The following is a 22,542-nucleotide window of genomic DNA, read 5'->3' as shown; positions in this document are numbered from 1 at the left end:
ATATATATATATATATAAGGATTTTTGTTTAAGCGGGACTGCGAAGATAGATAGGGATGGGATTAGGAGGAGTTGGAGGCGAATCCCAAACTGAGAAGGCACTGCTGCTATTCATCCATCAGCCTGTGATTTTGCGATAATGACGGCCAATTACATATTTTAGGCTCTCAGTTGTGTTCACCCATTCTAACCGTTTCTTTGTGTACGTCTCCTCATTAAAATAGCGCTCGTGAAGAACCTATCCGCTTCTAGCCTGCTGCATGTATAGGACAAGTCAAAATTAATGTGATACTAAATGTAATTAATTTTTTGATTTAATTAGCCAACTGTTACGGGATACTAAATTGCTTTTATTAATCCTATTGTGGACCGTGGGGTCATTGTTACCAAAGTATAAACTCGAGAAAACACCTATATTTTGCACAATTATATATGTACCCCTTTATTTGTATCCTTGTCCTTTAATAAAATTATGTCACATTAATAAACTGTCATGATTGACGTGACATATGAAATCAGACATGAATAAATATACATAAAAGTCAATTCTGTATCAACCATATCCTAATTACCGGTAGTAGATAGCATTATTTAATTCAGAAGTAAGGATCCTCAAATAAGAATCCTAGCTAGATTTATAGCTTTACATAAAAAAACCTAGATGAATTGAGACTCTGTTTATTTCACCGATTTGAGTTTTGTTACAGTAAAAAAAACTCTCAGAAACAATCACATTTAACTTTTTTACTATAATAAAAAGTTCTCACATAAAATCATATTTCAACTCAAATTAAAAATTCGAATTAGCGAACTAAACGGATCTGAGACAAACCTGGCAAATCCTATGATCTTCTTCTCTGCCATGAGTCCCACTAGAATATCAAGCTCTTCAACATCATCACCGTACACTTCCTTGAGAATCTCAATTGCTTCATCATCATCCCTCAGATCTTCCCATTTTTTGATGGGTACAAGCAGTAATGCTCTTCTGAACTCATTGTACCTAGCAACGCTCCTCTCTCTATCTCTATAAACTGCATACAGCCAAACTAAGTCATTTTCATATTTTGACAAAACATAGCATTTACGAGAAAGATCAGCTAATACATATATATGTAAATTAGAAGAATAATCATTATCTTATTTATGCTATTAAAAATAGTCTGGTAAAATATGAAACGTATTATGGTAACACATAAGAGATATCCTGTCAGGAAAAAATATTTTGATAACAAATAAAGAATATCCTAACAAAATATTACTGATATAAACAATAAATTTTAAAATTAAAGGTAGAAACAAAAAGCTTGTTCTTTTGGAGTTTAATTTGAGTATAATTCTTGAGTTGAATTTAAGTTATAATTTGAGTTGAAGTTATAACTTGAGTTTGTGTTTCGTTGTATACATTTGAGTTTTGGTTTGAGATAAGAATCTTTATGAGTTTGTATTTGAGTGAGTCAAAACTTGAATTTGTATTTAGATAGTATTTTAATAAAAACTCAATACTGATGGTAAATTTTAATAGGGTATATAGGTGGGGGTTTATTCGTCTTTTCGTTTTCAACGCATAGAAAAAAAATCATCTCAATCAGAATTAAAACGAAAAAGTTTTAGCATTTTTAAGAATAAAAAAAACACTATTCATTAATTTGAGTTCGAGTTTCTGAACTCGAGTTGAAAGGGAAACTTCAACTCGAGTTTTAGTCTCAAACTCGAGTTTGAACTCGAGTTTAAACTCGAGTTCAAACTTAAAAGAACATAAACTCGAATAAAGTTGTAATTCGAGTTGCATTTTTTTGAGTTTTTCACTCAAAAGAACAAGCCCAAAATATCATTATCTTTTTTATGGCATTCTTAAAAATTTTTCTATATATTTTGTACATGCTACATTAACTTCAAGAGCCGGCAGATCCACATGATCAGGCCTGTCTCTGCTATTTGGGTCTTGAGGTATGAGATCTCTGAGCCGAAAAAAGAATGTGTGAGATTCACAAAAGTACATCGATCGTATTGCTGTAAAGAAAAAGTCGTATGATTGCAAGCATCAAGGCTCGCTCTCTTTTGCCCTAGTTCTCTTGCCTCTTTCCAAAACCTGTGACCTTTGCCAGCACCTCCATCCCATTTAATCTCGGAAGAAAAAGTGGAAATCCCTTTTTCTGTCCAAATTTTTTTTTTTTTATTCTTTCTTCACTCCAACCCCGAATATTAATTTTTAAATTTTTTACTAAATATCAATGAATAATCAAGATTAGTAATCATAACTTTTTAGGTCGTATTATGTCATGTTCAATTTAAAAATGCAAATGCGCATTAACTTTGAATGTGCCTGTAGACAATTATTGGTATCACAAGGATTTAAATTATCCTAAGAATACAAAAACAATTTCAAAAATGTTCTTGATTGAATATGGGCTCATTAAATTAAATCATTCTAAGTCCAAATTATGAAGTAGGTTGAGTACTTTTCAAGTAGTCAATTTAATTAGTGCAAGTATAATAAAAATGTCAACTTACATAATTTCATATTGAAACTAGGTCTTGGATCAGACCAATAAGAGTAAAAAATAGTCTCACTTTAAAACAAAGTGTTAGGATCACTCGATTAATGATCAATGTTGTAAGAATTGCACCCCAAAAAAAAAAAGGTTGATTTGGAAATTACTACCTTGCTTCTATACATGATTTCTCACCTAAGCCAAAACCTATCTAATTTTTGCACCAAAAACTAGCAAATCAGCCCTTGCACTAGACCAGCCGATGTTTCATGGATTTGGCCCCCAAAATTCTGCAAGTTAGTCCCCCAAACACTGGTCTATAAATACCCAAAGTGACAAGTGAAATGTTGGCAATTTTCTTTTCTTTTTCACAAAATTTTGATAAACTTATCTCTCCTCCTTTTTTCTCTTGTTTTGTCAAATTTCTTCTCTCGATCTCTCTCTCTCTCTCTCAAAAATTTGTTTAATTAAGCTTCAAGAATCACATCCAAGAGCAAGAGATAGAGAGTTTAGTTGTTAGGAAAAGTAATTGTTGGTACGAAAAAGTTTGGTTTATAAGTGATTTTTGGTTAGTTTATGTTGAGTTTTATTTAAGCTCTAAATTTTTATGTTTTCCATTGTGAAGTTCAAGGTTTTCAAGCAGATCAAGAGCAACCGTGACATTAACAATCTCCCACACACTCTAGCTGTATATAAAAGTTTTAAACCTTTAGAAAGTTAATTTATAGCATTTTAGTTAGAAAAAAGAAATCTTGTACAGTAATTTATTAGGACCTATGGTTATATGTTGAAATAAGCATGATTAGAATATGCTAGTTAAATGTTGTGATGTAAGAAATGGGTAATAGCATGAAATATGGTTATATCTATGTCTACGCTGAAACTTGGTAAATCAAAGTTCTAAATTTCCTAGAAAAATGCCAACTTTGATGGACTATGGCATAAAAAATAAACTTTAGTATGAAAAAGTTTGGTTATGGCATGATTTTGTGGTTATGTGATGTATGTTTTCGTCTCTTGAATTAGTCAAAAATAAACACCTCTAGGTGTTTAAGTTATTTGCATGTTTAAAGCTATGTGCTCACAAATGGTATATTATTTAGTTTAGTGAAAAAGTTTAGTAAACAATGGTTCTCAGTGATATCATGATTATTAGACCCCAAAATATTTGACTAAAAAGGCAAAAAGGACGAAAATGAAAAGATTTTACAATTTCGGGTTAAAAAGGTTAAAGCTGAAAACTTACCGGATAAATTTTTCAAAACTGTTCTATAAAGGCACATCCGGGCTTCTGTAATGGTCCTTATGTTAAAATGTAGAAAGAAAAATAATAAAAGACGGTTTAGAAACACTAAAATCCATATAGATGATTTATTTGAGGATGAACTCCGGAAAAGTGAGTCATTTGATCTGGATAACGATGGCAGAAGAAAGGCAAAGATATGAAACACATCGCCAAAATAATTTTGAAGTCCAATTATGTGGAAGGGGTAGCCCCACAATCGACAACATACTATTACTAGTTTTGATCTTTTCTTATCAATAATTTTGAAGTCCTTACAAAAAGTGAACGATAATATTACAATAAATAGCGTAAAAGAAGCATGAAAGCGTAGACCATGATCTTTAATCCTTTCGCCGCCAGTACTAACCACCACCACCACCATCACCATCTCTCTCTCCACTTTTCTCTCATCCATAGGCAACCAATTATCTGCTTCAAATAGTGTACTGACTGTTGAACAAAATATTCAATCTGATCTCCCAGGTAATTGTTTTTTCTATTGAGAAAGAAGACAAAATAAAATGTTATGAATAGAATTAATGGGGGGTTTTTTTTTTTTTTTTTTCCTTTTTTTTTTTTTTCTGTTTTCTATTTCTATGTATGTGGTCACTTGTGTACTTGCCTATTAGGCAACAAATTTCCAAAAAGTGAGCATGATTGGTTAATTGACCTGGTTTACAAGGCATTAGTTGTGATATTGTCTTGTAGAATTTACAAAAAACTTTGTGAGCATGATTGGTTAATTGACCAGGTTTTTGTGAGCATAATTTCTGAAACCTCGAAAGGGACATAAAAGTTTGTTTTCCTATACATTTAAAAACCGTCGACTTGGTTTGAGCAGGACTTTTGTCATTTTTTGCACAAAACTAGACATTGGATAAGATGCCGGCAGAGGAATACATGATTCCGATAGCAGACCTGCATGAGAACCAAGCTGCGCAAAACTTAGAGATCGCGTCTAAACCGAGTAAAGCAGTCAATGAGGAAAAAATTTCTGACAATTTAGAGAGTCGGGGAAGCATAAGAATCGATGTACCGATCGTCAAACTGGATAGCCAAGGAAGCTCAACAAACGAAGATGTCAAAAGCACGTTTGCCTCCAGTGAGAGCTCTCCAGGGCCGATCACTGGCGAACACATGTTGTTGCTAAGTCGCCTAAAGACCATCGCCGGAGAAAAAAACTGCGGCCAGGACAACAACAAAGGCCAAACGAAGATACAAAAAGTGCCAGACATCTTGTTGAGGCAAGAAAGTTGCTTAAAGTACTACAAGCCGAGAGCAATCTCCATTGGTCCTATTCACAACGGTAGCAAAGACCTCATGCTAAAGGACCAGGATTTGAAGGAGAAACTAGCAGCGAAATTTATCAAAGACAGTGGCAAAAGCGGGGGAGATTTGTTCGGAGAAATCAAGGCTGTGATCGAAGATCTTAAGAAGTGCTTCAACGAGGCGGTGATCAGTCCCTATGGCGATGATTCGTTGGCCATGATGTTGTTCTTGGATGGTTCTTCAATTCTGGAGTTCATACACAGCTGTGCGTTTAATGAGGTCATGGGTTTTGAGATGAATAACGGACAGGTCACTTTGATTCAACAAGACTTATTCTTGCTTGAGAACCAAATCCCTTTCTTGGTTCTCAAGTTGTTGATGAATGCGAGCCACAACAAACATGAGTTAAAACAGTCACTTGAAATGTTCATCCGAATGAACGTTTTGGCACCAGAGAAGAAAGATTGGAGCTGGAGCTTGTACACAGACATGGAAGTCGAACAACCGCTTCATCTTCTCGACCTTCTTAGAAAGGAACTTCTAAAGCCGGTTCGTGATGAACATATTGCTTGCTTCGTACCACCCTTAACTCTTCATCAAGGTGAAATTTCTTTTTCATAACTATTTTTTTAATACCATAAAAAAATAGGGAACATAAAAAATATGAACTGCTATTTTATCCTACCAGTAGTAACTGCTTTTATATAGATTAATTTTTTAACGATTTGATGTGTAAATATTCACATTAAAAATTTATCACGACGCAAAATTACTTATACTTACATCTCACACAGTTAAAAAAAAATAACAGTTCTTACTGGGGTATAATACCAGTTTGTACAATAAAAATTCCAAAAAAGTATTTCAAAAAGTCATGCTAATTTTAATTACCTATTTGTGTCAATATCACGTCAGGTTCTTTCAAAATGCATCCGTCAAATTGCCACGGGTATTATGCACGGTCATTTCGCAACGTCCAGGACCTCAAAGCAGCTGGAATAAAGCTGAAGCCAAGCGAGACAAGCTCCTTACGAGACATAACCTTCACTTCTCTCTACTATTCCGGCCACCTAAAGCTTCCTCCCCTGATCGTCGACGACTCAACGGGACGCAAGTTGTTGAACCTCGTCGCCTTCGAGATGTGCCCGGACAATTACCATACAGTTTATCAAGTGACATCGTACCTGAGCTTCCTAGATTTACTCATCGATAATGAGGAAGATGTCAAAGATCTCAGGTCAGCATACATACTCAGGAACCGCCTCAGTAGCGACGCGGAAGTGGCTCAGCTGTTTAACGCCATAGGAACTAACTTGGTTCGCGGTGACGCCTACGTCGATGTCAAAATCAAGATACAGCGGTACTACGAGAGAAGGTGCGCGACTTGGGTGGCTCAAATCTATCGCGACCATTTTAGCAGCCCGTGGACGATTCTGGCTCTTATTGCCGCTGTTACGGCCCTCTTATTGACCGGAATTCAGACGTGGTTTGCGTTTCGTCCTTGCAAGTGATCGATGAGTTTATAAGTACTGCAATGTGAGTCATCGCGTGTGCTAGTTTCTGTAAAATTAAAAAATTAGTAACAAATTAAGAAGAAGAAGAATAAACAAGTCCTGGATCGCATAAGAAGTAGTAGTTTACGATTAATGCAGAGTTTCTTTTTTGTTTTTTGGGGCTCAAAATAAACGATCAATTGTTCGGGCTGTTAGTTCATTCTGTAATGTAAGTATGGTATGTAGTTCTACTATCTTATGATCTGCGTGTTTTTTTAATGTAAGTATGGTCTCTTTATTTCTCCTTGTTCTAAGAATATGAAAAAAAATTGGAGCAATAGAAACAATCCATTCAGTTCCAAGTAGATATGGGTTTCCATCAATCTCTCCATGTGCATAAGAATGTCTAGTGATTGGTTGTGGGTATTAACGTTTTCTTCTCCACCGTATGCTCTGTTAGACTGTTAGTTTACTAATCTATTCTAAAATCTTAAGTTGTTAGGAGGTGGGGCTAAAAATAATTTTTATATTCGAACACTCTTCCTCAAGTGTAAGTCGAACAAAGAGATTTATTATTATTATTATTATTCTGCTATTTTGCGAAATGCTGGTTTTTTATAATTGTGAAACGGTTTAAAAATCATGAACCAAAATGAGATTGAAATCAAATCTCAAGGATAGCTTAACCTTAAAAATAATTGATGAATTATGGATACTTTTTCTACTTTTTGTTTTGTTTTGTTTTTTGTGCTTTGCTTGTCAAAGTGGAACTAATAAATATATCTGTTGCTTGTCAATTCATGTAGAAAGAGGGAATCCCCGTTGCTATAGCGCCAGAATGGTCAATAGCATAGGCCCTTATACAACTCCTATACACCCACATAAAGGAAATAGGGGAAAAATTTAGTAGAATCTGTGCTAAATACAAACCAACTCCAATACCTAGAGCTGCAAATTCACACCACCTGCTCAGACTCGGCATCCCGAAAGGGGAACTTCAATGGTAATCCGAAAGCTTACAAGGAAAATTAAAAATAAATAAATAAATCAAAGAGAGATTGAGAGAAATATGCCTGATTAAAAGGGCAATATAAATGAATAGACCAAGGTTTATAATTAGTTAGTAAAGAGAATTTGTTGTAAATAGAAGATTTTCCAAACTTAAAGTAGTAAATGGCATAGTAGTTTTAGTTGTTAATAAATAGGAGATGAACAAAAATTTATAGCATATTTTAAAATTTTAATATATAGTGTATCAAATCTACCCTTAAAAGAGCTTCAGTGATGATGAGAGAGAGAGGATGAGAGTCTGAGGATGCTGATGAGAGAGCATGAGAGAAAGAGGAGACGGAGTGAATGTGGTAAATGCTGCATTTACTTGACAAATTCTTCATTTACCGTACAAACTCAATTTCTATATTTTTGTGAGTAATGATTTTACTATGACTCCGTTCATCTAACCGATTCGAATTTAGAATTTGAGTTTTGTTAGTAAAAAATTCTCAGAAACAATCACATCTAACTTTTTTATTATAATAAAAAGCTCTTATATAAAGTCACATCTCAACTCGAATTAAAAACTTAAATCAACGAATTAAACAGGCCCTATGTATACCAAAAAAATTTACTATGTAAACCAACAATATACCATGTAAATTGTCAAGTTATTAGAAAATAACTTGTTCATAACATCAAAACCTTTGTTTGACTGATAAATCCATCATTTACAACGTGAATCCTCTATTTACCAAATTAAATAAAATTTTGTATGTTGGTAAATGATGCATTTATAATGACAATGAAGCATTTACCACGTAAATTATTTATTCACCAAGTGATGCGATCAGCGTCTGCAAGTCGGAGATCGCACAGATTGCAAATCGCAGGGGAAGAGAGAGAAAGCAGCGATAAAATTTAAAAACTGAATATCTTAAATCTCTCTTTCTCCATCCACGTGTTACTTTCTCTTCTTCCTCATCCTTTTCTCTAAGCGTGAGTGGTGAATGTCTTCTGCAAACGATGCCTTCGTCGTCGCACTTTGCAAAGATATGCAGGGAGCTTCGAAGCTTACCATGGCTGGGTTATGGAGGATAAGATCTAAGATCGTGAAACTGATCTCCATGAATGAGCGAGGAGAGATCGAAAGGCCGAGAGAGAGCGAAGAGATAGAAAGACAGGGTTGCAGGAGAGAGGAGATAGAAAGAGGGATGACGGGCGGGCAAGAGAGATGAGAGAGAGGGGAAGAGAGAGAAAAAATGGGAGGATCAGAGAGTTTTATGACATTTGCTAAACTTAAAATTAATATTTGCTGTAAATTCTAACTACCCCTCCATTTATGCTATTTGCCTCACCTGTAATTAGTAAATAGGCCTAAAAGGAGTAAATTCGGAATTACACTAACTTCACATTTCAAAAGTTCCCCTAATAAAAAAAAGGAAATGAAATCGTAAAATTTACTCTGGCTCTCTCTCTCCACACTCTCTTATCTCCTCGTTCTCTACACTGTAAATCAAAGATTTAGGAATAAACATAATATGTGTTCTAATGGTAAATTCTAGATTTTACTATGAAAATCTAGAATTTACGAATGAATAAAAATTGTATTATAGTGGTAAATCCTGAATTTACACTGTAAAGTTAGGATTTACTAAGAACACAATCTGTGTTTTGATGATAAATCTTAGATTTACCATACCGTAATTCTTAGATTTACGAGCCGAACATAAAAAATGGAGGTTTATGTTATATTACTGAAGATAATATAATCCACTAACAGAAAATCTAGGGTTTACCTTGTAAATTAAGGATTTATGTTGTAAATTAATGATTTACGAATAAACACAATATGTGTTTTGATGGTAAATTCTAGATGGATTAATTTCATAAATGCCCCTTGAACTTTGAAAAGGGTTTATTTCACCCCCTGAAATATATACCCAAGTTCAAAATGCTCCATATATTTATAAAACTAATAAATTGATGACGTGATACTACTTATATATTTATAAATACCCCCAAACTATTGATTTTAAGTCAACCTACCCTCCGAGTCATTACTTTTGTGTCAACTTGGCCCCTTTCTTTTTAAGAAATGAATGGGTAAGTTAATACAAAATCAATAGTTCAGGATGCAATTATTAAAAAAATTAGTTCAACGAGTATTTTTAACCACATTTTATATTTTACGGAGTGTAATAAACCCTTTTAAAATTTAGCGGGCATGTTGAAATAAGGTGCAACATTCAAGGCACATGTAAGGAATTAATCCATCCTAAATAAACTGTGCAAATCTAAGATTTATGAAGGAACAAAAATTGTTTTATAATGATAAATCCCAGATTTACACTGTAAATTCAGGATTAACGAATAATACGATATGTGCTTTGATGCTGAATCTTGCATTTATTGTACAGATTTATTAGCAAAACTAAAAATGTTTCTCTTATACTTGTAAACTTTTAAATTTACCGTATAAATCAAGGACTTATGAAGAAACAAAAATTGGGTTCTGATGGAAAATCCTATATTTACATTATAAATTCAAGATTTACGAAAAAACACAATATTTGTTCTAATGGTAAATCTTGAATTTACATTATAAATCCTAGATTTATGAACGACGATGAGAGAAAAAAGAGCAGACCCACGAACGACAAAAAGAGAGAAGAGAGAAAAGGAAATCGAGAGGGAAAAAGTAAAAATAGAAAAAAAAGAGTAAAACTGAAAAACAAAAAATTTAGAACATAAAGGCTATAATTTCTACACATTAGTAAATTGGTTATTTACTAACACAATTCTTAAATGTAGGCTTATTTTCTACAATTTCTCAAAATGAAAAAGGGACTTCAAACCGAGATGCATCTAAAAGACTTTCGGCCTAGATAATTCATGGCCCATCTTGTCCTGAGCTAAATAGATGGGCTTCATGTCCGCCTATTTGACTCCATCAAAAGTTGCAGCTCTACTACAAAAGGCCGGATAACGTTCATCTCTGCTTCCATCAACCCAATTCTTGCAAAACACAATCAATTAGAGAATGTTTGGTTCATGTATTCATAATCATAATACATAATTATTCTCGTTTTACGTGTATTTTTTGTAAAAAAAAACACTGTAAAGAATCATGAATCATGGTTCAGAATTAAGGATGAATATGAGAAACAAACATCCCCTTTAGTATTACCAATAAATAAGGTCACATTTACCTGACAAGGATATAATGTAGTGCTGGATGTTTGATTTTTTCACAATTTTTTATGTACATTTTCTTCAACAATCACCATGTAGGCCGACTGCCATTTACAATGACCAGTTTCGGTTTCAACCCACCTATGCACCCGGAGAGGGAATTGATAAGGGGATGTTTGGTTGGAGGATTCAAACCATGATTTGAATCATGGTTCATAGTTCGCTACAGTGTTTTCTCTCACAAAAAATACACGTAAATCGAAAATGGTTCTAATCACACGATTCTAATCCATGAACCAAACGTCTCCTCCTCTTTTTCATTATTGAAAAGAAAATTGTATGAAATAACTCTCAATGGTTAAAATCTTGTTGCTTATACCAAAATAGAGAGATTGTAGCAACCACTACCAATACATATTTTTAGGGGTTATTTATCTTTTTTAAATATACCATTAGTTTTCAAGTGTTGCAAATGTATATCTTAATATTATATTTAATAGGCTAATTAGACTTTCATAATCATAATAATTCATTCTAATATGAACTAGAGCATATTATGGACAACTTAGTTATTATAAATTTAATAACGTATCTATGTTCAATATCAATCGGGTCATAATGGAATGAAAATTCGTTCTATTTGAGACCTATGGATATTTTCTCTTTAGTTAGCCCATTGGACCAAAAAACTTTCCTAGCATAATTAATATATGGAAATAGTAGAAAATATGCCAATATGAAAAGCTTAAGGAAGTATATAGGCCAACTTTTAGTTATAGAAATTAATAGGCCATAACTTGTCCAGTTATGGTTCATAACCAGATAAGTTATGGATAAGCTTGTCAAGTTATGGTTCATGACCAGACAAGTTATGGATAAAAACCGTGATTTATGGACAATAACTTCTCAAGTTATGGTTCATAACCAGACAAGTTATGGACAAAAACAGTAATTTGGCCTATTTATTAACTTATGTAAATTATTGGCCTATTAAATTTAATTCATCTCAAGTCTTGACCTATTTCTCTATTTCTCCCATTAATATAAGCTTAATTGGCCCAACTCAAATAAGCCTTTTATGTTGAGTGAAACACTTTTTATGAGTGCTTGAGGAGCTATTTGCATGTGAATGACATTTGGTGTCTGTGGTGCCAATGTGTGTGCAGAGGCTATGTGGGAGGATAGCTCCATCACCCTCTAGCGGATCTCAATAGCAACTTTGATGATGGCACAACCAGGTAACTCACGATCTTTTGTTTGTGATATATCTTTGACACTAAATAGAAATGATTTTGTTTCAACATTTGTATCTTTTGTTTTCCGTTTATTTAGAAAATATACCATTGATTTTAAGTTTGGAAATGTATACCTAAAGATTACATTTATAAGGCAAATTCGTGTCTTTTGATCACCGTGAACATTTGACTATGACATTTTAAATTACCAAACTAACTTTAGTGGAGTGATCTAATGGTACATTTGTAACAATCAAAAATCAAAAGTCATTACCATTAAGGTTAATTAGGTGATTTTAAAGGTTAAAATCGAGTATTAACAAACAAAGGGTACAAATTTGTTTATTAAATCTAATTTGAGAGTATACAGTTACAGTAATAAAAAATTAATGGTATACTTTTTGAGTAAACCTTAAATACAGAGTATTAATAAAAGGTAAATAACCCTATTTTTAGACTTGTACTTCTTATCTAGAAATATGATAGAAATCTGCATTGGTATTGGCACTTATATCTCTTCTTTATTATGGATCCGCATATGCAATAGCCGAATCTTAATAGTCCACTTTTCTGTTTAACGTTGGATTAGGTTTTAGTTTCCTAATAAAACAAAAGCTACAGTCTGCACATGTTGGTTTAAGCAAGAAAGGAAAAAAAAAAAAAAAAAAAAAAAAAAAAAAAATAATGATGTATATCTATAACTACAGCGATTATATCTTTATTAATGTTAATCTGCAAGCTAGCAAATCATGTTCTAATGGATTATATAGTCAAAAAGTGCGGCATTGAAAGTTATATTCCGTAGAAAAAGTGTGTTCTTCATTTGTTCTGACAAAGTACTGAAACGCTAAAGAGAAAAAAGTGGCTACTTGAAACCCTTTTTTCCTTTTCACTCTCCTATTCCTTAACAAATACAATTTCTTCGTGATTCTATACAAGATTTAGAAACCAATGTGAGAACCATTTCAGCATAAAGCGAATGTCATTCTTCTACTGCTAATTCTAATGGATAAAAAAAAGAAAAATATGGTCCCCTGTATTGCAACAATGATGATTGCTTTCTTCCTGAAAAAGGACATATGCCAAACTTGCTAAGATGTAAAAAGAATAAAGTCAGTCTCAAATTCCAAGTCCATACCAAGATTCCTTTGTAGCCTTATCGAAATTAATTGTTACAAACAAAGCTACTCCTACAACAAACATATAGAAGTTGTCTCGTGATCTAGAGACGACGCATTTGAATTCAGAAAAATGAGCGATCAAAACGAATGTGTTGTATCCATAGAAGAGCCTTGTGCTCTGAGGACTGACGGAAGAGCAGCAAGTACAAGCGAGGATGACCAAAGTACCGAAATCGACAATGTTTCTCCAGACGAGGCTGACAATATGGACGTGCGAATAAGAAACTTGAAGAAATTGGTGGAAGAAGAAAATCAAGAGAAGACAACAGATGGCCCGAATCAAAGCGCTAGACCGCCCAAGATACAAAAGGTTCCTTTCATTCTAAGAGATAGGGAGGGCTTTCATAAGTGCTACGAGCCGAGGGTGGTATCAATTGGTCCCATTCATCATAAGAAACCGAATCTTCGCTTTGCCGAGCAGTACAAGCCCAAATTGACAGCAATGTTCATCAAAGAAAGCAAACAAGAAACCGAAGCTTTATACAATGTCATCAACGATAGAATCCAGGAGCTGAAGGACTGTTACCATGAAGATGTGGTTAAGGACTACGACGACAAGACTCTCAGTTGGATATTGTTCTTGGATGGATGTTCCATACTAGTGTTCATACATGGCTTTATTCATGGTAAGTTAAAATATTTCAAGATTAAAACTGATCACATAGCCTTCACACAACATGATCTTTTCTTGCTGGAAAATCAAATCCCATTTCAAGTCCTCAGGCTGTTGATGGATTCGACTCCACCTAGCTTCAAAACCGAATTGAAGAAATCAATAGCGCAGTTTATTTGCGCAAATGTGATGGCTCCGGTGGCGTTCAAGAAGTATCTGAGTTTCGACATGGACAAGCTAGATCCCATTCATCTTCTCGATCTGCTTCAACATGTAGCAGTCCTAAGTAACAAGGAGAAGATCGCAATCATTAACGGATCAGAGCATCAAACGCAACAATCTTTTCGTAATGTCCAGGAGCTGAAAGCAGCCGGGATAGGTTTGATTCCAAACAAGTTCTGCTCCTTGAGTGACATAACTTTCTATTCGTTCTGCTTCAAAGGTTGGCTTGAACTTCCTCCATTGATTGTGGATGACTCAACAGCGCCTAAATTCTTGAACCTGATCGCATATGAAGGTTGTCCTGACAATTTCAGAACGAACTACGAGATCACCTCTTACATTAGCTTCTTGGATTCACTCATCGATCACGCGAACGATGTCAAAGAGCTTAGGTCGGCAAAGATACTCCACAACCTTCTAGGTTGTGACGAAGAAGTAGCTTCTCTCTTTAATGAGATAGCAAGAGATTTGGTGCCGAACGATGGACATTACAAGGACGTCAAGATTGCCATACAACTGCACTACGATAGTAGGTGGATGACATGGATCGCCGAAGCCTATAACGACCATTTCAGTAGCCCCTGGACTATCTTGGCGTTCATTGCTGCATTGGTTGCACTTGCTTTGAGCGGAATTCAGACTTGGTTCGGAGTCTTTTCGCCGTCCGATCCCTGCACTAACTGCTCCGCCTGTACAAGGAAATGATAAGAAGTTATCCCAAATAGGACACAAGTAAGAGCTAGTTAATTTGCATTTGAAAATTTGATTTTGGATTGGGTTAAGTTTTCTGCTTTTCTGCGCTATTAAATGTTTGACTTGCATAGATGTAGTAGTTACCATTTATTGTTTTCTTTTCTTTTCTTTTTTTGTCTACGGATAATGGTTTTAATTCATTGTTTTAGTTTCGAATTACTAGTTATACTTTGGGATGGTTCAGTGTGTGGTATGTTTCAGGGGTGACTGTATCATGAAGTAAAATGTGAAATTGGTGAAGTAAAATTTTTTGTTGTTTCTTTATCTGTTTCGAAATAAATTCAAGTCTAATATATGCTGAATTGGCCCGGCTTTCAATAATTAAGAGTTGAGAGCATCTGGAAAGTCTCAAACCTATCAACTTGACAGAATTAAGTAACTCTTAAATCATCTTAAGAAACCCTAAACGATGGACTTGACGTGATAGTACTAAGCCCATCTGAAAGTCTTAAATCATCTTGGAGCCTCTCTAATGCAATAATATAATTGATATGCCAATTATAAATTTGAAATTTGAGTGCAAAATACACTCTCCAATGCAATTCTATTTGTTGCGCTAAATTTCTCACATGTTATGCTTTGTTATAAATTTCCTACCAAGTATAGCATATGACAAATTTAACATTTGATTACTATTACTTGAAATATTTTTCTTTTCATGTAATCATTGCAACTTTTACATTTTATAATTATTTTAAAAATAAAAGTTTACTTTGACAACTTTCAAAGCTTAGGGTTTGGCATTGCATTGAGAGGCAGCTTTTAGCTTTTTTAAAGAAGTTATAGTAGATTAGGGTGTTTGGTAAATCTTACTTTTGTCCAGCAGCTTCTAAAAATTGTTATCAAATAATAGAATTTGAAAAGTAGATCAGAGATTAATTTTGCACAGTAGTTTCTGCTGCCATTATCCAAACTTACTAAGATAACTTTAATAATAAAACTTAATTCTCAAAATGCCTATTTTTTTCCATGCCAAATTAAAAAAAATTATTTTTAAAATAGTTATTTAAAAATAGAAAATCTTTAATAAGTATGCTATGCTAAATTTCATTCAAATATTTTTAATAGTTATCAAAGTATTTAAAAACAACAATAATAAATATTAGTATGTGAATAATATTTCTCCTAGAATAAAAGTAATTTATTTTCAAGAAATATTTTAATTAATAAAATTTATAATATTTTTTATATTATGAATGTTGACCAAAAAATAGAAATAAAACAACTATAAACATGTATGATAAAGTATGTCTATTTTTGTCATTATACATTTTAACAACAATTTTATATATAGTTTACTAAACACTTAAATTTCTGCTTATGGTATTTACAGTAGATTTGTAAAAATATTTACCTAACACCTATATGCTTCTGGTAAAAACAACTTATTATTAACAACACAGTAACGGCAACAATTTTCAATTGCGTAACCAAACTGGCCCTTAATAATTATAGGAAGAAGTAGAATTAAGCTTTCAATTAGCATTATACATTTGAGAAAAAATAGAAGTAACATAATATATCATGTACACATTTTAATACTAAATATACAATTAGCATTTGCATTGGAGATATAGTTTTAAGTACCTCTAAACGACATGATGCTCGATCCCTTTATGCTTCTTGTAGCTTTTATCACGAGAGCTTCCAAGAGAATGAATCATACGAGTACTGATTTCAACAACAATGAAACACATAAATGATACTAATATAAATATGTTTACATAGTGCAAGCATATGCCCATGATATATGCTATTTTGTTATATCTTACTCTTTAAAAGTTGCGGGCGTTACAAAATATTGGGCCCGTATGGTAATATTTTTAAAATAGTTTTATTTTTAGTACAAAAATGAAAATAAGATTGTTTTGAAAATTATTATAGAACCGATTCTGAAATTACGTTTGACGGTCTTTTAAGAAATTGGTTTGAGTATGATAAAAAAGTGAAATCATGTTTAGTTACATTTATGTTTCTTTTGAGTACATGTAATTAATAATCTTAAATCAATATATTAAGTAATTAATAATTAATAATTATTTAGCAAATAAAAATTAATATATTAATAATATAATAATAATGAATAAATTATCATTAATGAGTACATTAGTAATTAAACTATATATAATAAATTAATATGCTAAATAATTAAAAATTAGTAATTAGTAATTAATTATAAGTAATTACTGTGTTAGTAATGTACTGATATTTATTAGATTATTATTAAAAAAAATAATTAGTATATACATAATTTATTAATATTTCATTTACTACTTAAATTATTAACTTTTAGTCACATAATTAAATTAATAACCTATTATTTTATATATCACATGATCAATTTTTGGTAATTATTCTTTTTATAACTATTAATTAATAATTATCAATTATTAATTATTATTGATTAGCATATATATTACATATTGATAATTATAATTTAATATTAATTATTAATTGATTAATTACTAATTATGAATTATGAATTACTATTGATTAGTATATTACATATTGATAATTATAATATAATATTAATTATTAATTGTGTAATTTTTTTATTTTTATTTACCAACTATTTTCTAATTAATAGATTAAAATTAACATAATATATGATTGATATATTAATTATTAATTATTTATTTAATAACCTATTATTTATTAATAAAATTAAAAACTTAATAGTAATAAATTAATATTTAATTAATAATTAAGTAATTACTGTCTATTTATTAGTTATTAAGTATATGTATTTATTAACTATTAATTAATATATAATATAATTAGTAATTGATAATTAATTATTTGATATAACATTGTTGATAAGTACTTAAAAATGAAAACGGAAAAGGGAAAACAATTTTCAGCCGTTTTCTACTTTCTTTACAAAAAATCATTCTCATCATTGTTTTATGTTTTTTTTTTCTTTTTTTAAAACTTTTATTAAACAAACGTGATTTTGTAGACCGTTTTCGTTTTCGTGCTCTAAAAGGCGTACATAAACGTTTTTAAAAATAACTAAAAAATAATTCTAAACGCACCCATTATGTCATAAAATCTCCTAACTTGGAGCCCTCCATTTTGCACGATAGGAACTCATATTAATCACAGGGAATTAGAGAAGAAACAACAATAAATAACCCATACTCATGATTAAGATTGCATCTGACACTAATATGTAAGAATACAATGAGTTTCTGCGAGTGCAGTGAAGGATGATGATGATGATGATTATGATAATAACAACAACAATAATAATAAAAAGAGGAGTTAGTAAGACAAATCTGCGGAAAGTCTTAGCTTCCTTTCACGTACAAACTTTGTGAAGTTTAGGTATCTCAATGAGGTAGACCTGCAAGAAAAAACATGTTTAAGCGTAAGAAAGAAGCTCAAATAAAAGGAATTAAGAACGATGAAGTTGTACAACTATATAACTAAAAGAAGCTAAAATAAAAGGAATTTGGAAGGATGAAGTTGTACAACTATATACCTAAGTGAACGGATGGGTTTGAATAAGTTGTCAAATGACTCATGAAACAATCTCATCACCGATTAAAAGATGCTTAAATATTTAAGAGACGTGGAAATCCACCAATTAAAAGAGAAGTAAGAGTGGTAGGTAATAGGCCTTCCTCTTGAAAGGATTCCACATTTTCGTATCTACCAGTTCGAGGCCTTATAATTCTTCTAGATTCCGCACCTCTGTGTCTACTAGTTCCGTGAATTGCGAAGCTTGTAAGATTTGGAAGGCTACGCAAATTCGAGCTCAACCGAGGGGCAATGAGTTTATCACAACCCTCAATGCCTACGTTACGCAAATTAAAGGGCAGACCAGGATCAGGAAATGACTCAATCTCCAAACGATATCTAATTGCCAGGAATTCCAAAGATGGAAGCTGGCTACACATTTTCTCTGGCAACAATTTCACTTTCTCGCAGTTTCCAATTGAGGTGAAGGTCAGATTAGGGGCAGGCTGTCCACCTTCGTGAAAAAATACAAAATTGGGAAAGTTTGACATAATTAAAGTAGACAAAGATGTCAAGTTTGTCATAGCTCATCAAGCAATGAGAGCGATTCTAGACCTTCGGAATTATGGATATAAAGTTCTTTGAGCTTGGGAAACAAATCCAAGGGAATGGGTCTAAGGGAGTCAAAACTTCCATGCATATTAAGGGACCGTTTAATTCGTTGATTCGAGTTTTCAATTGGAGTTGAGATGTGACTTTATGTGAGAACTTTTTACTGCAGTACAAAAGTTAGATGTGATTGTTTCAGAAAATTTTTTACTGTAGCAAAACTTGAACTGAGGATTCACAGCATGGCATCAAATCCTGAAATGTCTCGAGTTTTGAGGGATGGTAGTTAGCCAAGTTGTGGTAAGGACAAGCATTTTCTACACCAACAAAGCCGTAAAAAAAACAGTGTTGCTCAGTGAATCACTTTCAAACCAATTTGGAAATCTTGTGCCTGGATATTCAAAAATATCAAGCTTTTCCAAGGTTTAATTTGTTTGGCAATAGCATTGCAAGTACATCTATTGAGATTGCTAAATCACCTTTACTGTCATAACCCCATCCGAGTGCCAACCTCTCAAGATACTTCTTATCCATCAACTTGGCCTGATCCAATGCATCATTAGCATTTGCAACATTTTCCAACTTATTGATGTGAAGTTCTCCTCTAAGATCTGAGAGTTCCCTTATTTCTCCTATCTTAGTCCCATTGTCTTTCCCAACAACGAAGGTACTTAGCTTTTGCGAATTTTTCAATTTGCGTACTTGTGTGGGCATCTCTACTAGGTTTATGCTATATCTCAAGTTAATGAATATGATATAATAGTATACCCTTTGTAATTATGAGAGGGAGTCTTTAGTGTGCATAAGTCCATTGGTGATTGTAATCGGATTAATTAATGGATTATTCAATACCTGGATGTGGCCACATGAATGTAGGTTTTTACTGAACCACGTAAAAATTTGTTGTCTTGATTACTTACTGCTTTTGGATCTTTAAAGTTTCTTGTGATGTCACTGATCTGAATGCGCTTCAAGTTAAGTTGAAAGATAGACTGAAGGGAAATAAGTTCTTGATCATTTTAGATGACATGTGGTGTGAGAATTATAATGATTGGGAGTTGATGGTGAGGCCTTTCAAGGTTATAAGATTATCATCACAACGAGAAGTGAAAAAGTTCCAAAAATAATGAATACGGTTCAAAATTCATCATCTTATGGAGTTAGACTATGAAGATTGCTTGCTATTATTTTCAGAGCAAGCAACAAAAGCATCACTACAAGAAATTGTGTTGGATTTATTTTTGGTTGATATGCAATTTTGTATACACATTTACTCGATGATCTTATTTACAAATTTGTGCAAATTGAGAGTCCGCTTTAAGTACATTATGTGTCTTGCTAAATTGAGAAAATGGTGTTGAGACTTACAAAAAAAATCCTTCAACCTTCAACGTAACACCCAAAAAAGAAATTGTGTGAAAATATTACATTTTATCATTTTATTGAAATTTCCAACTTTTTAATAAAATCGTAAAAATGACTATCTTTATTTGTTGATAAATTAATGAAAGAAGAGAAACAACAAAGACTTATCTGAACAAATAATAATTTGAGATTAGGAAGGAGTTACCTGAAGATTTTAAAATTTTGAGATTAAGGGGGGGGGGGGGTTTTGGGAAGTAAGACTCAAATTGCTCTGGTTAGTTGCAAAAAGGCGAGTAAACAAAATAAAAATAAGTTTTAGAATAATTGACACAAATAATCCCTAACCAATTTTATAATGACAGTTTAGTCCTTATTCTTTTAATGTTGGCAAAACAATCCTCAAGCATATTGGCAAATAAGATATTAGCAAATGATACCTCATGTACAATGCACGTGACAAGATATTCAGCGGTATTTGAGTGAAATAAAATTATTAAACATTAATGAAAAATTGAGATTAAATAAAAAACTTGTTTATACCCAAAAACCGTACTCTAAGGCCGCCCAAAAAAACCCAGGAACCATGGCTCTTGTTTTTCCAAAAAAAAAAAAAAAGAAAGAAAAAAGAAGTTCAAAAGAAGTAACGAACAAAAAAAAAAAAAAAATTTGCAAATAAGAAACTTAGCTTTAATGACTTGTTTTGGATGGAAAAATTTTCTTCAGCGAAGAAAGAGATAGCAAAATGGCTTGTTATCGGATCCATAGAGTAGTCTGGATTGGAAGTGCAAGTTACATAAATCTTCAGAGCTGGAAGTCGTTGAACACTCTAGCAAATAAAAGGAAAAAATAAAAAAGGAGGAAATGAACACCAGAGTACAATTGTAAAAGAGCCATTGATTGAGAGGCCGTTGAGCTTGGAAAAGAAAAGCATGAAGAGCGAGGGATATTAAGAGTTTGGTATCATGGGGTGGAAATTGTAAATATGGATAGATTAGGTGTCAATCTGTAAATAGGAGTAAGTAGATTGCTTTTTCTTCTATTTTTTGTTTTCTTGCTGAGCTGGAGATCTATTGCAACAAGATCTTTTTCCTGCTTCTTTCCGTTTTGTATAAGGACCTTTTTGGTTGTTTTTTTCAGCAAGCAATTCAGTGAGTGCTTCATTTTTTCCCACGTCTCTCGGTGGTGTTTGTTTCCTTTTTATAATATGGTATCAGAGTGGTTTGGTTCCTCTGCCAATCTCTAGAAAATTTTCACTACCCGTCCAATGACTAGGGCCGGCAGAAATCCCAACAATCGCGTGGTTATGTGTTCCTCAGCTCCATCGGCCATGGAGGATTCAGCGAGCCCTTTCTTCCTGCACAATGGAGACCACCCAGGAATCATTTTGGTTTCCAATCCACTCGCTGGATCCAATTTCAACACCTGGAGCCGATCCATGATTATGGCTTTGACTGCCAAGAACAAGATCAGATTCGTTGATGGGAGCATTCCACGACCTGAAGCAGACGATCTCCTCTCTGGCGTGTGGATACGCTGCAACAGCATGGTGATTTCCTGGATCTTGAATGCTGTAAGTCGAGACATAGCCTGCTGGTTCCCAAATCGAATTCGGGTGCGGAAGCGTGGGGATGAAAAACAGCGGATTGTGTATAACAAAATTTTTCATAAAACTTTTGAGATACTCTATAGATTATATTAATTTATGCATGAATAAATTAATCACATTAATTTACATCATTCAGGGATCAACCGGAAAATACCTGGAAGCCGACTCGGATGATAACTTGAATTTCTTTGACCACGAACAGTCCTTGCTCCAAGTTTTGTGTTTAGAATACCAAAGTCTTCCACGTCAATTCCTTGATTCCACGTAGACGTGTGTGTGGGCACACGTGAGACAAAAATAGGTTTCTGAAACACTCGAATTTCCACAAACACCGACGCATGCACGATGTGGAATTTTTGGAGAAAAATTTTGTTCTCTATTTTTCACTCTATGAGAATTTCGGCCACACTCAATTAGGGCTGAATAATGTGTCAAAAATTGTCTCTACAATTTTCTATCTTTCTCATATTTAAAGAGAAGAAGTCAAACTTCAAAATAGAATGAACAAAAAATCCCTTCCCCTTATCCACTTAACGGCCGGCCACCCTCCTAGGGTTTATCCCTATGTGTGGCGCCAATCTCAGATAGGGAAGGAAGAGATTTTATCCTTTATCCAGTAGTCCAATTTTAATTTAGATTCACATTCGAATTTAAGTCAAACTTAAATTAATTTGAATTCTAAATTGAACAACTTATCAAATAAGTTTAAATGGAAAAATCTAGATATGTTCAAATTCAAATTTAAATAATCACATTATTTAAATAA

At 33.0% G+C, this 22,542-nt stretch overlaps 2 protein-coding genes across 4 annotated transcripts; both read left to right on the top strand.

Annotated features, from left to right (window-relative positions):
* The first annotated feature begins 4,125 nt into the window (after positions 1-4,125).
* Positions 4,126-6,821, top strand: LOC21389284 (UPF0481 protein At3g47200). Of its 3 annotated transcripts, none has more exons than XM_024170768.1 (3): positions 4,126-4,263; positions 4,651-5,650; positions 5,965-6,821. In XM_024170768.1, the coding sequence occupies exons 2-3, from the start codon at positions 4,663-4,665 to the stop codon at positions 6,558-6,560; spliced, it is 1,584 nt and encodes a 527-aa protein (XP_024026536.1). In that variant the 5' UTR covers positions 4,126-4,263; positions 4,651-4,662; the 3' UTR covers positions 6,561-6,821. The 3 variants fall into 3 exon arrangements, with proteins under 3 accessions (XP_024026536.1, XP_024026535.1, XP_010104387.1); XM_024170767.1 differs by having other exon boundaries at positions 4,622-5,650; XM_010106085.2 differs by lacking the exon at positions 4,126-4,263 and having other exon boundaries at positions 4,475-5,650.
* Positions 6,822-13,216: 6,395 nt separating this feature from the next.
* On the top strand, positions 13,217-14,686 carry LOC21389282 (UPF0481 protein At3g47200). Its single transcript, XM_010106083.1, has one exon. It carries the CDS (start codon positions 13,217-13,219, stop codon positions 14,684-14,686), a length of 1,470 nt encoding a protein of 489 aa, XP_010104385.1.
* The last annotated feature ends 7,856 nt before the right edge of the window (positions 14,687-22,542 follow it).

This window comes from Morus notabilis, unplaced genomic scaffold (assembly GCF_000414095.1).
Source record: "Morus notabilis unplaced genomic scaffold, ASM41409v2 Scaffold1294, whole genome shotgun sequence".
Lineage (NCBI taxonomy): Eukaryota > Viridiplantae > Streptophyta > Magnoliopsida > Rosales > Moraceae > Morus > Morus notabilis.
Note: the sequence above shows the minus strand (reverse complement) of the source record. Positions and strands in the feature narration are given on the sequence as shown.

What these genes read in the sequence shown, in the direction of transcription:
- LOC21389284 (XM_024170768.1), top strand. Translation starts at nt 4,663, where the DNA reads ATGCCGGCAGAGGAATACATGATTCCGATAGCAGACCTGCATGAGAAC. An exon ending in ACCCTTAACTCTTCATCAAG is followed by an intron (nt 5,651 to 5,964) that starts GTGAAATTTCTT and finishes ATATCACGTCAG; the next exon opens with GTTCTTTCAAAATGCATCCG.
- LOC21389282 (XM_010106083.1), top strand. Translation starts at nt 13,217, where the DNA reads ATGAGCGATCAAAACGAATGTGTTGTATCCATAGAAGAGCCTTGTGCT.